Source organism: Piliocolobus tephrosceles, chromosome 6 (genome assembly GCF_002776525.5).
Source record: "Piliocolobus tephrosceles isolate RC106 chromosome 6, ASM277652v3, whole genome shotgun sequence".
Classification (NCBI taxonomy): Eukaryota; Metazoa; Chordata; class Mammalia; order Primates; family Cercopithecidae; genus Piliocolobus; species Piliocolobus tephrosceles.
This window is the reverse complement of record NC_045439.1, coordinates 57,427,805-57,442,889: the sequence shown is the minus strand read 5'-3', so window position 1 is coordinate 57,442,889 and position 15,085 is coordinate 57,427,805. Positions and strand designations below refer to the sequence as shown.

The following is a 15,085-nucleotide window of genomic DNA, read 5'->3' as shown; positions in this document are numbered from 1 at the left end:
TCATAACATTTATACCAAGATGTCGCTATACACTATGTTATTGTATAATAAAATCACAACTGGCTGAGCACAGTGGCTCACACTTGTAATCCCAGCATTCTGGAAGGTAAAGATGGAAGGACCGAATGAGGCTAGCAGTTCGAGACCAGCCTGGGTGACAAAGGGAGACACTGTCGCCACACACATACAATAAATTAACCGGGCATAATGCCTCACACCTGCAGTCCCAGCTACGTGGGAGGCTGAGGTGGGAGGATCCCTTGGGCCCTGGAGGTTGAGGCTGCAGTAAGCCGTGATTGTGCCACTGCGCTCCAGCCTAGGCGACAGAGTGAGACCCTGTCTCAAAAATAAATAAATAAAATTAACATTACAACTAAGTAACTGACAGCACAGGGCCCAACCACTGTTACTGTAAACCCTACATGCACTTTTACTAATTACAAGGTTTGGAGTACTCAGTCAATTAAGAAGTCTGAATGACTTAGCCTCTCTGTTTTTATTTTTTATTTTTATTTTTATTTTTTGAGACGGAGTCTGGCTCTGTTGCCCAGGTTGGGGTGCAGTGGCGCGATCTCGGCTCACTGCAAGCTCCGCCTCCCGGATTCACGCCATTCTCCTGCCTCAGCCTCCAGAGTAGCTGGGACTACAGGTGCCCGCCACCTCGCCTGGCTAGTTTTTTGTATTTTTTAGTAGAGACGGGGTTTCACCATGTTAGCCAGGATGGTCTCAATCTCCTGAGCTCGTGATCTGCCCACCTCAGCCTCCCAAAGTGTTGGGATTACAGGCGTGAGCCACCACACCCGGCTCTGTTTTTATTTATTTATTTATATTTTTGTATTTATTTTTGAGACCTAATTAAAAATTTCTTTTTGCTAGAGATTGGGTCTCACTATGTTGCCCAGGCTGACCTTGAACTATTGGCCTCGAGGGATACTCCTGCCTCAGCCTCCTGCATAGCTGGGATTACAGACATGAATCACTATTCCTGGCAGGATTAGCAATTTTTCTAAAGATACACTTTCTTATAACTTTTTGTTTATACTTTATAGCTACTGCTAATAGATTTCCCAGGATTTATTCCTTCTTTAAAATACTGTTCAATTCTGGGTAACTCTGCCTAAAGGTTTGAAATGATAAATGGGATAAAGTCATCATCAAGCAAGGACATGGTCAGACCACCTTTGTCATGTGGTCAGAGTCATCCTTGGTACTTGATCAGATAAAAAGAAATACATGACAGGGTCTTATGGAATGAGTGATTTTTAAGAGCTATAAGAATTCAGAAATTAGGGTAAACAGTGTGTGGTACTATTGTTACAGAATACATTAATTTCAATTTAAAAGCACAGGGCCGGGCGCAGTGGCTCACGCCTGTGATCCCAGCACTTTGGGAGGCCAAGGTGAGTGGATCACGAGGTCAGGAGTTCGAGCCCAGCACGGCCAGTATGGTGAAACCCCGTCTCTACTTAAAATACAAAAATTAGCTGGGCGTGGTGGCACATGCCCATAGTCCCAGCAGCTCAGGAAGCTGAGGCAGGAGAATCACTTGAACCCAAGAGATGGAGGTTGTGGTGGGTCGAGATTATGCCACTCAACTCTAGCCTGGGCGATCAAACAAGACTCCATCTGAAAGAAAAACAACAACAACAAAAAAACAAGGTCTAAGCCATTTTTTACAAGTAAACATATTTCTTATGAGATATAGTATTGTCTGGGTGCAGTGGCTTAGGCCTGTAATTCCAGCACTTTCAGAGACTGAAGCAGGATTGCTTGAGTCTAGCAGTTTGAGACCAGCCTGGGTTATAGTGAGGTCCTGTGTCTACATAATGAATAAAAATTATGGCATTTTATTTATACTATTTTAGTCAGGAATATCATAAACATATGTGGTTGTTGAAGAGATTAAAAATTATGAAATGGCATTCTCTAGGGAAGGCTGGTTTGCATGTAAATTCCAGAAATCTCTTCATTTACAGGCTTTGAGTCAAAAAGTAGAGGTTTTTCTATACTTAGCTGTTGAAGCATTCATCTGTTTAAAATTTAAAACATAACCCAGGCCAGGCCTGGTGGCTCACACTTCTAATCCCAGCGCTATGGGAGGCCGAGGCCTGCGGATCACTTGAGGCTTGAGGTTAAGAGTTTGAGACCAGCCTGGCCAATACGGTGAAACCCCGTCTCCATTAAAAATACAAAAATTGGCCAGGCATGGTGGCGTATGTCTGTAGTCCCAGCTTCTTGGGAGGCTGAGGCAGGAGAATTGCTTGAACCAGGAGGTGGAGGTTGCAGTGAGCTGAGACCGAAACTGATGGGCAATACAAGACTCCGTCTCAAAAACAAAACAAAAACAAAAACACAAAACAAAAACATAACCCAGGTGCCTGGATAAAAATAAAAATTAGAAAAGGGCTTGGTGCGGTGGCTCATGCCTGTAATCCTAGCACTTTGGGAGACTGAGGTGGGAAGATCACTTAAGAGTCAGAAGTTTGAGACTAGCCTGGCCAAAGTGGCAAAACCTGTTTCTACAAAAAATAGAGAAATTAGTGAGGTGTGGTGGTGCACGCCTTTAGTCCCAGATACTCGGGAGGCTGAGGTGGGAGAATCTCTTGAGCCTAGGAGGCTGAAGCTGCAGTGGGCTGACATTGCACCACCGCACTGCAGCCTTGGTGACAGAGCGAGACCCTGTCCCAAAAATAAAAAGAGAGGTGGGGTTGGGGGTGACACTTGAACCCCAATCTTTAGACTCCTAAGCTTTTCAGTTTTATGACAGTGCTTCATCTTAAGGTACATGGAAAGTAAATGAAATAATTGTTAGAATATTAAATTTAATAAGTTTATTTCCGGATGAAATGACGTTTGTAAGGTTATCATATACCCTATCTACCATTATCTAATTTTCTTAATTTGTGAAATAAAAATAGTATGTTACCATATGCTGTTTATAGCATCTTCCTCTTTAAACAAAGATACCCATTTCCTGTTTTTCTCCTCTTGATATTTGAAGGTTGCACGTTACTTTACTCTAAGTCTAATTTTATCATTAACCATTTGATATAAAAATGTGTCCTTGGCAGGGCGCAGTGGCTCACGCCTGTAATTCCAGCACTTTCGGAGGCCGAGGCGGGTGGATCACCTGAGGTCAGGACTTCGACACCAGCCTGGCCAACACGGTGAAATCCTGTCTCTGCTACAAATACAAAAATTAGCGGGGCCTGGTGGTGGGCGCCTGTAATTCCAGCTGCTCTGGAGGCTAACGCAGGAGAACTGCTTGAACCCAGGATGAGAAGGCTGCAGTGAGCCGAGATTGTGCCACTGGACTGCAGCCTGGGCGACAGAGTGAGACTCTGTCTCAAGAAACAAACAAAAATCAAAAAACCAAAAATGTGCCCTAAAGTCTTCCACGTTGTATTATTTAAGCCTCACGTGGGGGAGTTAGCAAGGTCAGTTTACACATGAGATAAACTTAGTAAGGTTAAGTGCCAGATTCAGGCCATACAATCGGTTGTTCTATATTCTAAATCCTATATTTTACCGTCTAGGCTTCTTAAATTTAAGAATGGGAGGCCGGGCGCGGTGGCTCACGCCCGTAATCCCAGCACTTTGGGAGGCAGAGACGAGCGGATGAAGAGGTCAGGAAATCGGGACCATCCTGGCTAACACGGTGAAACCCCGTCTCTACTAAAAATACAAAAAATTAGCCAGGCGTGGTGGCGGGCGCCTGTAGTCCCAGCTACTCAGGAGGCTGAGGCAGAATGGCCTGAACCCGGGAGGCGGAGCTTGCAGAATGGCCTGAACCCGGGAGTGGAGCCGAGATCGCGCCACTGCACTCCAGACTGGGCGACAGAGCGAGACTGTCTCAAAAAAAAAAAAAAAAAAAGAAAAGAAAAAAAAGAATGGGCACGTGAGTGAGAAGCTACTACTAACCATACAAAATAAAGTGATATTTAAAGATGAACAGATGTCGCATTCTAAAAAGGTGAAAACGCGGCAAGGCACAGGAACTCTTGATAAATCCTGCAGTTTTTAAGAAACATGGGCTGGTCTTGACGAGACCTATAGGCAGACAGGGCTCAAACATTCAAAAGAGCTGCAGAGTAAACTCAACTCCCCGAAAGCGCTGCACTGACTGGCAGATTCCACACGAGACACTGGCCTCCCACGTGTCTTTCAGGAAACACACAAAATTCAAGGGATAAAGAAAGCCAAGAAGGGGATGAGAAAAAGGAAAAAAAAAAAAAAAGGCGAACAGAGCTTCCCTGGGAAGTTGAGGGTGCGCGGAGGGTGCGCGAAGGCTGGGGCGGGCGGAGGGAACTCGCAGAGCATCTGGCGGGCACCGAGGTCTGGGAGCAGGCCTGGAGGCAGCTCTGTTCGTGGAGAGAGTGGGCTGCCCGTGGGCCCCACCCTGTGGAGCCCCCCAGTAGATCTGTCTCCTGGTTCGGGTGGGCAGGAGAGGGCAGAGCGCAGAAGAGAAAAACAGGGAAGGAGACGCTAGAAGAGCCACAGGTGGGCGCCGGTCAGAGTCCGAGGTTGCAGGTCTCTGGGCCAGCCGCACCTGCGAACCCTCCGAGACGCCGTAGCCCCGCCCCTCCGGCGCGTGGCGCGCATGACGCTAGGAGCGCGGGCCGCTCTCCTTACAGAGGTCGCTCTTGTCCGAACGGTCGGCCTCTGCTGCGCCTGCGTGGTGGGGAGGGGAAGTGAGGCGGTTTCCTCGGCGCCTTTTCCGGCAGCGGCGGCGGCAGAACTGGGAGGAGGAGTTGGAGGCCGGAGGGAGCCCGCGCTCGGGGCGGCGGCTGGAGGTAACCCCCTGCACCGAGCTGGAAAGGCGGGCCACCTCTGTCTTCACTCCTCTCTGGAACTCTGGCGGTAACTCCCCTCTCCCTCTCTGTTTCTCTGCAGGCAACGTACCGAGTTCCTGCGAGGATCCATGACCTGACGGGGCCCCGGAGCCGTGCTGCCTCTCGGGTGTCCTGGGTCGGTGGTGAGCCCAGTGCTCGCAGGCCGGCGGGCGGGCCGGAGGGCCGCATTCTCTCTCGGGGTGAGAGGAAGGCGGAGGAGCGGGAACCGCGGCGGCGCTCGCGCGGCGCCTGCGGGGGGAAGGGCAGTTCCGGGCCGGGCCGCGCCTCAGCAGGGCGGCGGCTCCCGGCGCAGACTCAGGGCCCGGGTGGCAGCGGCGAGTGGAGGAATCAAGTTGTGCGGTCGGTGATGCCCGAGTGAGCGGCGGTCCTGGGCCTCTGCCCTTAGGAGGCACCTCCCACGCAGGCCGCAAAGGCGCCTTCGCGGCCGGGAGGCTTCGTTTCGGTTTCGCGGCGGCGGCGGCGTTGTTGGCTGACGGGACCCGGGACACCTGAATGCCCCCGGCCCCGGCTCCTCCGACGCGATGGGGAAGGTGCTATCCAAAATCTTCGGGAACAAGGAAATGCGGATCCTCATGTTGGGCCTGGACGCGGCCGGCAAGACAACAATCCTGTACAAGTTGAAGCTGGGCCAGTCGGTGACCACCATTCCCACTGTGGGTTTCAACGTGGAGACGGTGACTTACAAAAATGTCAAGTTCAACGTATGGGATGTGGGCGGCCAGGACAAGATCCGGCCGCTCTGGCGGCATTACTACACTGGGACCCAAGGTCTGATCTTCGTAGTGGACTGCGCCGACCGCGACCGCATCGATGAGGCTCGCCAGGAGCTGCACCGCATTATCAATGACCGGGAGATGAGGGACGCCATAATCCTCATCTTCGCCAACAAGCAGGACCTGCCCGATGCCATGAAACCCCACGAGATCCAGGAGAAACTGGGCCTGACCCGGATTCGGGACAGGAACTGGTATGTGCAGCCCTCCTGTGCCACCTCAGGAGACGGACTCTATGAGGGGCTCACATGGTTAACCTCTAACTACAAATCTTAATGAGCATTCTCCACCCATCCCCTGGAAGGAGAGAAATCAAAAACCCATTCATAGGATTATCGCCACCATCACCTCTTTCAATTGCCACTTTCTCTTCTTTTGAATTTGAACTCTGGAGTTACTGTTCTACAGTTTGGGGGGAGGGGGCTTGGGGGTTTTCTCTTTTGTTTCCCTTTTTCCTTTTTTTTTTTTTTTTTTGGCTTTGCATTAGGATGCTCTGATCTGACATTTGACATGAACACAAAGTTGCTAGATGCTCTTGTTGACTTCCAGCAGATGGGATGGGGGAAATACAGCAGTTCTTGGTATAGTCCTTTGTAATAATAGTTTGATTTTTTTATTTCGAGAGAATCATTTTCCTCTGTATGCTTTTTTCCTTTTTTGCCCAGTTTCCTTATCACTTGCTGTAGATGGCTTACTTTGCATTCATGCAGACTATGTTGCAAGTCTGTTTCATCTAGTAAACTGAAAATTATTGCTTAATCAAACTGCCGTTTGTCTTTTATACTTAAGGCCTTTCCCCCCTTCCTTATGAGTTCTAACTTAGTAATTTCAAATGTGACCTTTTATATCTAAGACCAGTATAGTAAACAGCCCACAGTGGCAAGTAATGAGTAATATCATTGTAATATGTTCCAGTTGCATCTCAGTATGTTAAACAGGTAATGTAAGAGGTTCTCTGAAATGTCAGCAAATAAGTTCTGAAACATACATCATGCATGAGTAGGAATAAAACCTAAGTTCCCCCACAAGGTAGCTAACTTAACGCTGCATAAAAATATGAAAGTGTAACCCATGAAGGACACTTTTTTTTTCCACTGCAAAGTTAAGTCATTTTGCTATTTTCCCTCTTTTTTAAACTTTAAAAATAGACTCCAGAAATTGGAACAATAATGGTGTATACCACACACAGATTAAACATTTGTAGATATTTTAAGTGACTTTTGGGCAAAACTGGAATGTATACTTTGACCTTGTTTCAAACGCCTGAGACCAGTAATTTAAAAATTACTAAAAGGTTTACTTTGTTCATTAATAAAGCATTTAGCAATTCAAATTATATGCACCTTTTACCTAGTTGAAAAAAATACACATTCCTGTTTTCACATTATAGCAACTGATAAAGCTGAAGCTATAAGTCATTTTTTATAGATGAGTGATCCACATCTCCATCAATTAGAACACTGGAAAAGATGTTTTATAAAAAAGGTATTTAATTTTGTTTGTAGGATTAACTCATGCAAATAATGAAGATATCCTGTTGGTTCAATAGTACACTGTCTCCTTTAAGGAAGGAAGCGTGATGAATGAATGATGTGTAGACTTGAGGGATGACTATTAAAGGGGACGTAGGATGAAGAGAACCTACAGATGACAATGAATGTAAACTTATTTTTCTTCATGTGTAAGCAGTGTGCTCGCTGGTGATATCCAGATCCTAACAAGATTACTTGGTTAGCTGGTTAGGACCAGTAACTGGATTGCGACCACTATGATAATATTTTGAACCAAATGTTAATGCTTGATGCAGAATTGTGAAGCAGCATCTGGTTCCTATATAACCTTAAGGATTAATTTTAGTGATCCTCAAGGAATTAAATAGGGAATTTCAGAAATGTAGACTGCAAATGCAGTATACAGGAAAAGGTGGAGTGGGTTTTGTTTATGAAGGTGTCTGAAAACTAAAATTGAGCGGGATATCATGGTATAGTTGGACAGTATTGGTCCTTCACACTTTGGCCATATTGTGTAATGGAGCTTTTACCAAAGATGTATGAGAAGTGTAAGACTATAAAAAAATGAACTATTCAAAGTGAAACTTTTGACAGATGTTTTACTTAAAGCAGATGCAAAAGGGTATTCTCATGTAGGCTCCTGTTGGTGCAGAGGGATTTTTGATTTCAAGATGCAACTAAAGTACGAAGTTCTCAGTTTCACTTCAGTAGAAATAGCTCTAGAAATGAGGCTGATAAACACATCTAAGAATACTGGTTGCTTTCTAAAATTCCCAAAGCTCCACCATAAATGTAATTCTTAGTGTTTTAAATGATTGCATTTTAAGGTATATAAATATGGGTTATCCAATATCAATGCTATAGTAACATCCTGAAACAAAACAAGCACAAAGGTATAAATGCCTAAACTGGAGGAAACTTGAAACCCTCATGTTAAATCTTAAATGTAGTATTTCTAACTTGTGAAGACAGATTGGTAGGCAGCCATTTTTTTGTGTCTTAAAATAACTGGGGGCATAGTTAAAATTTTATACATCAAGTGATTGCTATTATTGAATGTTACAGGTGAGATGTGGTTATTTTTAGTTTATTTGAAATGTTTGACTGGAAAGGGGGGAGGGGGAAGCAAATATTTGAAATTTGGAAAACCCTAAACCTTTTGGTAAGAAATTGTAATTTTCACTTAAAATTTTCTTTAAGAATATAAAAGGTTTATAATTGATGTAGTTAAATTGAACAATAACCATTGGTGACTGGAGCAGGTAATTATAGCCTGCAGAAAAAATTATAATCTAAGAATTGAAAAAATAAGATCCTGAAGTTGTTTAATTGCATCAGTTTCTGTATTTATGTGAATTTATAAACTGCAGTAAGTTTTGAATGAGGTTAATCTTGTTTAATATAAGTAAATGAGTCTGTAGACTGTGATCTCCCCAAACTAAAAAGTACAGTACTTGGAATTGTGTTTATGGTTGTAGTGTTGGTAAAGCACTAATATGCAGAAAATAAAGGAATTACACAGTGCAGTTTCTCACGTTACGTTACTCGCTTGAACTAGATAAGTGGGACGTGTGGTGTGTTGGGCCATGTTATTCTCCAGGGTTTATGGTAAAAGGTGACTTAATTTGGAAGTTACCTGACTTTTGTAAGAACAAAAAAGATCAATTTGGTTCTTGTAAATGCTGGCTGTTTGAGGTAGTTTGCCCTGTTTTAGTTCCACCACCTTAATCTGATTGATAATTTAGGACACAACAGTGAAACAATTTTTAAAATTTGAGGTCCCATAGCAGTCTTTATTCCGCTGTTTTTTCCAAATTACAACCTTAGCATTTTTAGAAGTACAGAATTATGTCTAAAGAATTGGCCTTAAGTCTTAAATTCAGGTCTTAATTCTTTATAGACTTCTGGATTTTAAAGTTTCTTTTAGAGGTCAAATTGTCCTATAGAAATGGCAAAATTGTATTCATTTAAAGTAAATGTAAAGTAGTATACAGGATAAGGTCGGAAGAAAGAAAACGATGAATAACTTGTTGGATAAAAGAGTTTGAAAGACATTCTTGTAAGCCTTTCCTCCTATATCAGCAATTTTTATAGTTTGATTTTAGAATGTCTTCATGTGATCTCTAGTATGATTTAATTCCCATGTTAATATTTATTCATGTATTTAGTATTGTGGTTAAGATACTGTGACAAAGTATCAATTTGTCAGTGCTAGCAGTAGAAAATATTTTCCCCATTAATGAGTTTTTATGCTTTAATATAAGCTTAGAAATACAGTAGCCATAATCTGAATGGTGATGGAGCTTATAAAATTCCAAAAGTTATTTTCTCAATACCCTGCCAAATATGTATCAGGATTACAAGTAAGGTAAGTCTTGTATCTTTCCTTATAGGTAAAAACTGTGTTTGTAAAACCACATACAGCAATTATAAGAAATTTTTAAGTGATTAGTCATTGAACATAATATATTTGGAGTATAATATTCAATAGTATCTAGCCTTTTGCTTTAATCAAATGGTAAGGATTAGTAAAGGTTACAGTATTAGAGTTTACAAAAATGGAATGTTGGGAGATGGAGCCATAGAAGAGGCAAAACAACTTCTTGCTTTGCCAAACCAAAGTTGCCAGACTAGATTAGTGAGTTGAACAGGCAGGGAACACACAGGTGAGATCAAAGAAGGCAGAATAAGTCTGGAGAGTTTGAGGTAGTTTGCCCTGTTTTAGTTCCACTAAAGGAGAGGGATTTAGGAATTAAAACAAATTTGCAATTAAATATAACTCAAGTAATGGTAAATTTCAAGGGAATTAGACTAGGAGCTAACCTCATTTTGTGGGAAAATAAAAATTTTAACCTTTTACCCTTTTGAAACGTTTTATGACTACTTGAAAAAATTTTAAAATGAAAGTATTTGTTTTGTCCTTGAATATCTTTTTATTTTTTGAGACAGAATCTCGCTCTTTCGCCCAGGCTGGAGTGCAGTGGCGGGATCTTGGCTCACTGCTAGCTCCGCCTCCCAGGTTCACGCCATTCTCCCGCCCCAGCCTCCCGAGTAGCTGGTACTACAGGCACCTGCCACCACGCCTGGCTAATTTTTTTTTTTTGTATTTTTAGTAGAGAGGGGGTTTCACCGTGTTAGCCAGGATGGTCTCGATCTCCTGACCTCGTGATCTGCCCACCTTGGCCTCCCAAAGTGCTGGGATTACAGGCATGAGCCACCACGGCCGGCGAGTATCTTTCATTTGTTGTAGAATACATATTTTGTCCATAGTATTTGTTTTATAAGTGTGAGGGTAGATTTTTTTATTGAGACCCTACTAATAATGCCTGGCACTGTTTAGGTGCAGGAGATTGACAGTGAAGAAAAACACAAAAAATCGGCCGGGCGCGGTGGCTCAAGCCTGTAATCCCAGCACTTTGGGAGGCCGAGACGGGCGGATCACGAGGTCAGGAGATCGAGACCCTCCTGGCTAACACGGTGAAACCCCGTCTCTACTAAAAAAATACAAAAAATTAGCCGGGCGAGGTGGTGGGCGCCTGTGGTCCCAGCCACTCGGGAGGCTGAGGCAGGAGAATGGCGTGAACCCAGGAGGCAGAGGTTGCGGTGAGCTGAGATCCGGCCACTGCACTCTAGCCTGGGCGACAGAGCAAGACTCCGTCTCAAAAAAAAAAAAAAAAAAAACACAAAAAATCTGTATTCATGGAACTTAAATGGAGGATTGGGGATAGAGAACAAAGATCAGATGATAAGTAAAAATCTGTTAGGTTATATGCTATATATTATACAATATGTAATGTATGTACACAAAGCAGGGAACAGGTAGGTGTGTTCGGAGAAGATCTCATTGAGGTGATGTTTGAGCAAATACTTGAAGGAAATGTCAATATTGGTATAATTGACATAGTCACAGAAAGATAATAGTATAGTGTAAAGCAGAGGTGGGAAAACTATGACCAAGGGCAAATCTGGGTGCAGCCTGTTTTTTATAGGGACTGTGCTAGAATAGTTTTTACATTTTTAAAGGATTTGTAAAGTTGGTAAGAAAACACCATGAATATGTGACAGACAGTAATGGCCTGAAAAGCCTAAAATATTTACGATCTGGCTCTTAGAAAAAACATTTCACCTCAAATGTAAAGCCAATTTTTAAAACATTATAAAAATATATAGGAAATTGAACAATTGAATGTGAAAGACCATTGTTAAATGAATCTAATAAAAATTTTAGGACACAGAGGCCGGGCACGGTGGCTCACGCCTGTAATCCCAGCACTTTTGGAGGCCGAGGCGGGCGGATCACGAGGTCAGGAGATCGAGACCATCCTGGCTAACAAGGTGAAACCCCGTCTCTACAAAAAAATACAAAAAATTAGCCGGGCGAGGTGTTGTGTGCCTGTAGCCCCAGCTACTCGGGAGGCTGAAGCAGGAGAATGGCGTGAACCCGGGAGATGGAACTTGCAATGAGCCGAGATCCCACCACTGCCACTCCAGCCTGGGCAACGGAGCGAGACTCCGTCTCAAAAAAAAAAAAAAAAAACTTAGGGTACAGTGACATAGAATTTCCACATTTTATACATTTAGTGACCTAAGACTTGTTATTGAGTAGTCTAACCTGGATTATTTTTTTTCTAAATGAATTTAAATGCGTGAAATCAGTAGTTTCTCAGTTTTGATTTTAACATAGTTCTTTAAAACTGTGAGTCACTTCATTTTAAATATTTCTTTTATTTTTGTGGTAGTTTTACTGGTCTTTGGATTTAAGTTAAAAGTGATTCTTTGTTAAGTGTCCTTTCTTCCGGATAACCTAGAATAGTTGGTGTAGGTTCAGATAACATCGTTTAACTGTGGCTTTTTTATCCACTATTACCGTAATTAAGTCATGAGTCTATTATTTTTATAGAGAAAGTTTGTAAGGGGAAGTGTTTTATTGACTTGGAAACTATTAAGGTGCATGATAATTTGGTTTCTTCCAGTATTATTCCTCTAACCAATATAAACTAGGAAAATTTGCTTCACACATGGATTATTTCTTGCCTAGAGAGTTATATATTAATACCAAATAATACTAAGTAATTACTAGTGGGATGAGAAATCTATATTTTAAACTATTTATTACAAAGTTGTGAAACCTGTAACTGTGTTAGACTACTACAAAGTAATCTAGCAGAAGTTATGGAAGTAAATTTTATTGAGGACATTTACAAATGAGCTTTAAAAAAAAAAAAGAAAACATTTGTAGTTCATGGGAAGACCTATGTGAAACTAGTTATTTGTGATTATAAAAGTTGTTTTCCATTACAGCTGAGTAGCCTGAGAAGGTTATAGCATGAGAGGGGAAAAAAAAAAAAACACTGTGGTAGAAGCAGAAATTTGGATCTTTGAAGTTTGTTATAAGAAGGCAAACCAAAGTGCTTTCTCTGCATGTCTTTATTTTTTATTTTATTTATTTATTTTTGAGATGGAGTCTCACTCTTGTCGCCCAGGCTGGAGTGCAGTGGCTGAATCTCAGCTCACTGCAACCTCCCCTCTCCGGTTCAAGTGATTCTCCTGCCTCAGCCTCCCAAGTAGCTGGGATTAGAGGCATGTGCCACCACGCCCGGCTCATTTTGTATTTTTAGTAGAGATGGGGTTTCACCATGTTGGCTGTTCTCGAACTCCTGAGCTCAGGCAATCCACCCAACTCGGCCTCCCTAAATGCTGGGATTATAGGTGTGAGCTACTGTGCCCTGCCCATGTGTTTATTTATTTATTTATTTATTTGAGGAGTCTCGCTTGGTCACCCAGGCTGGAGTGCAGTGGCGCGATCTCAGCTCACTGCAACCTCCACCTCCCAGATTCAAGAGATTCTCCTGCTTCAGCCTTCTGAGCAGCTGGGACCACAGGTGCACCACCACGCCTGGTTAATTTTTTTTTTGCTTTTTTTGTTTTGTATTTTTAATGGAGATGCAGTTTCACCATGTTGGCCAGGCCAGCCTCGAACTCCTGACCTCAGGTGATCCACCCACTTTGGCCTGCCAAAGTGCTGGGATTACAGGTGTGAGCCACCGCGCCCGGCCCATCTGTTTATTTTTAAAAGTTAGTTTTATGAATAAGTCCTAGGTTGGAGTTAGGCCTAAGGAAATCAAACTCAGAAATATTCTAAGAATAGTAAGAGTTAGCATTTACTGAATGTTTGCCATGTGTCAGGCATTGCTCTAAGCATTGAATGGGTATTAATTCTCTAAATCGTCACAGCCACCTTGGGAGATAGGGCTCTCATTTTATAGTTGAAAAAACTGAGGCATATAGAGGTATATGTTAATAAGTAGCAGAGCCTGAATTTGGATTCAGATAGTCTCTGCTGTACTATGAATGTGACTAAGGTGAACCAGTGCTTACTCATGTTCTTAGTATTTTTTTGCTGTGTGTTTTCTTATAAATACCTGGCTTTAAGTAAATTTCCCATAATTTTCTTATTTTATCTTCAATAAGTTGTGAGTCCCTGTATAATTTCACTCTTCTGTACAGTGGAGAACACAGTATTAGGCGCTTAAGGGACTTTTTTTTTTTCTTCTGTAAAAATCAAATTTGATTGCTTGATAGTGAATTTTACACATCATTGTGAAAAATAGGAAAAGTTAAAATTTTCACTGAGCTGATTATTTGTATACTTATATATAGATTTCTTTTGATTTAAGAAAAGTTTTATATGGAATGCTTCATGAATTTGTGCCATCCTTGCACAGGGCCGTGTAATCTCTATATTGCTCCAATTTTAGTATATGTGCTGCTGAAGTGAGCCTCCCAGTTAAATTTCAATTAGATAAACTATTTTTTAGTACAAGTGTATCCCAAGCAATATACTAAAATTATGTATTAAATTATATATACTATATATAAAAAAATTATATACTAAAGCTTAAATTGAAATTTAACTGGCCATCCTGTATTTTACCTACAATCCTATATCTGACTCTGAATGGTGGGAAAGGAGGTAAGATTGAAAATGGAAATTTAAAAATATATTTAGAAACCCTCAAGAACTCTACCAAGTAGTTTGGATATTGTTTTGCGTGTAATGGGAGCCACTGAATTTTTACATATGTAAATTTATATATATATCTCTACATATATATATCTCTCTCTATGCATATATATATAAAACAGGAGAGAGTCACAATGTTTAGGTGTATCTAGTAGCTTTGTATAGAATCATGTATCAAGATTATGGATAGAAGTTGGAAGAAAAAAGTCCTTTCAGGAGACTTTGATGATAATTCAGCTGAGAAAATGAGGGCCAAGTATAGTGTAGAGAAAATGAGAAAGAAGTGAGATAATGAAATAAATTGGTGAAATGTGTTACTTGTGGAGGAAGAAAGAGTTAACAATTTCGATCCGAATTCTTTTTCTTTTTTTGAGACAGAGTCTCACTCTGTCACCCAGGCTGGAGTGCAATGGCATGATCTCAGCTCACTGCAACCTCTGCCTCCTGGGTTCAAGTGATTCTCCTGCCTCAACCTCCCATGTAGCTGGGACTACAGGCGCCCACCACCATGCCCAACTAATTTTTTTATTTTTAGTAGAGACGGGGTTTCACCATGTTGGCCAGGCTGGTCTCGAACTCCTGACCTTGGATGACCCGGTGGCCTCGGCCTCCCAAAGTGCTGAGACTACAGGTGTGAGCCACTGTGCCCAGCCTTGATATATATATATATATTTTTTTGAAATGGAGTTTCACTCTTGTCGCCCAGGCTGCTGTACAATGGTGCTATCTCAGCTCACTGCAACCTCTGCCTCCCAGGTTCAAGAGATTCTCCTGCCTCAGACTCCCGAGTAGCTGTAATTACAGGCGCCTGCCACCACACCCGGCTACTTTTTTTTTTCTTTTGTATTTTTAGTAGAGACGGGGGTTTCACTATGTTGGCCAGGCTAATCTTGAGCTCCTGACCTCGTGATCCGCCCGCCTCAG

At 42.3% G+C, this 15,085-nt stretch overlaps 1 protein-coding gene across 1 annotated transcript; it reads left to right on the top strand.

Moving 5' to 3' along the window:
• Nucleotides 1-4,636: 4,636 nt before the first annotated feature.
• Nucleotides 4,637-8,663, top strand: ARF6 (ADP ribosylation factor 6). Its single transcript, XM_023222605.2, has 2 exons — nt 4,637-4,793; nt 4,894-8,663. The coding sequence occupies exon 2, from the start codon at nt 5,375-5,377 to the stop codon at nt 5,900-5,902; it is 528 nt and encodes a 175-aa protein (XP_023078373.1). The 5' UTR covers nt 4,637-4,793; nt 4,894-5,374; the 3' UTR covers nt 5,903-8,663.
• Nucleotides 8,664-15,085: the final 6,422 nt, after the last annotated feature.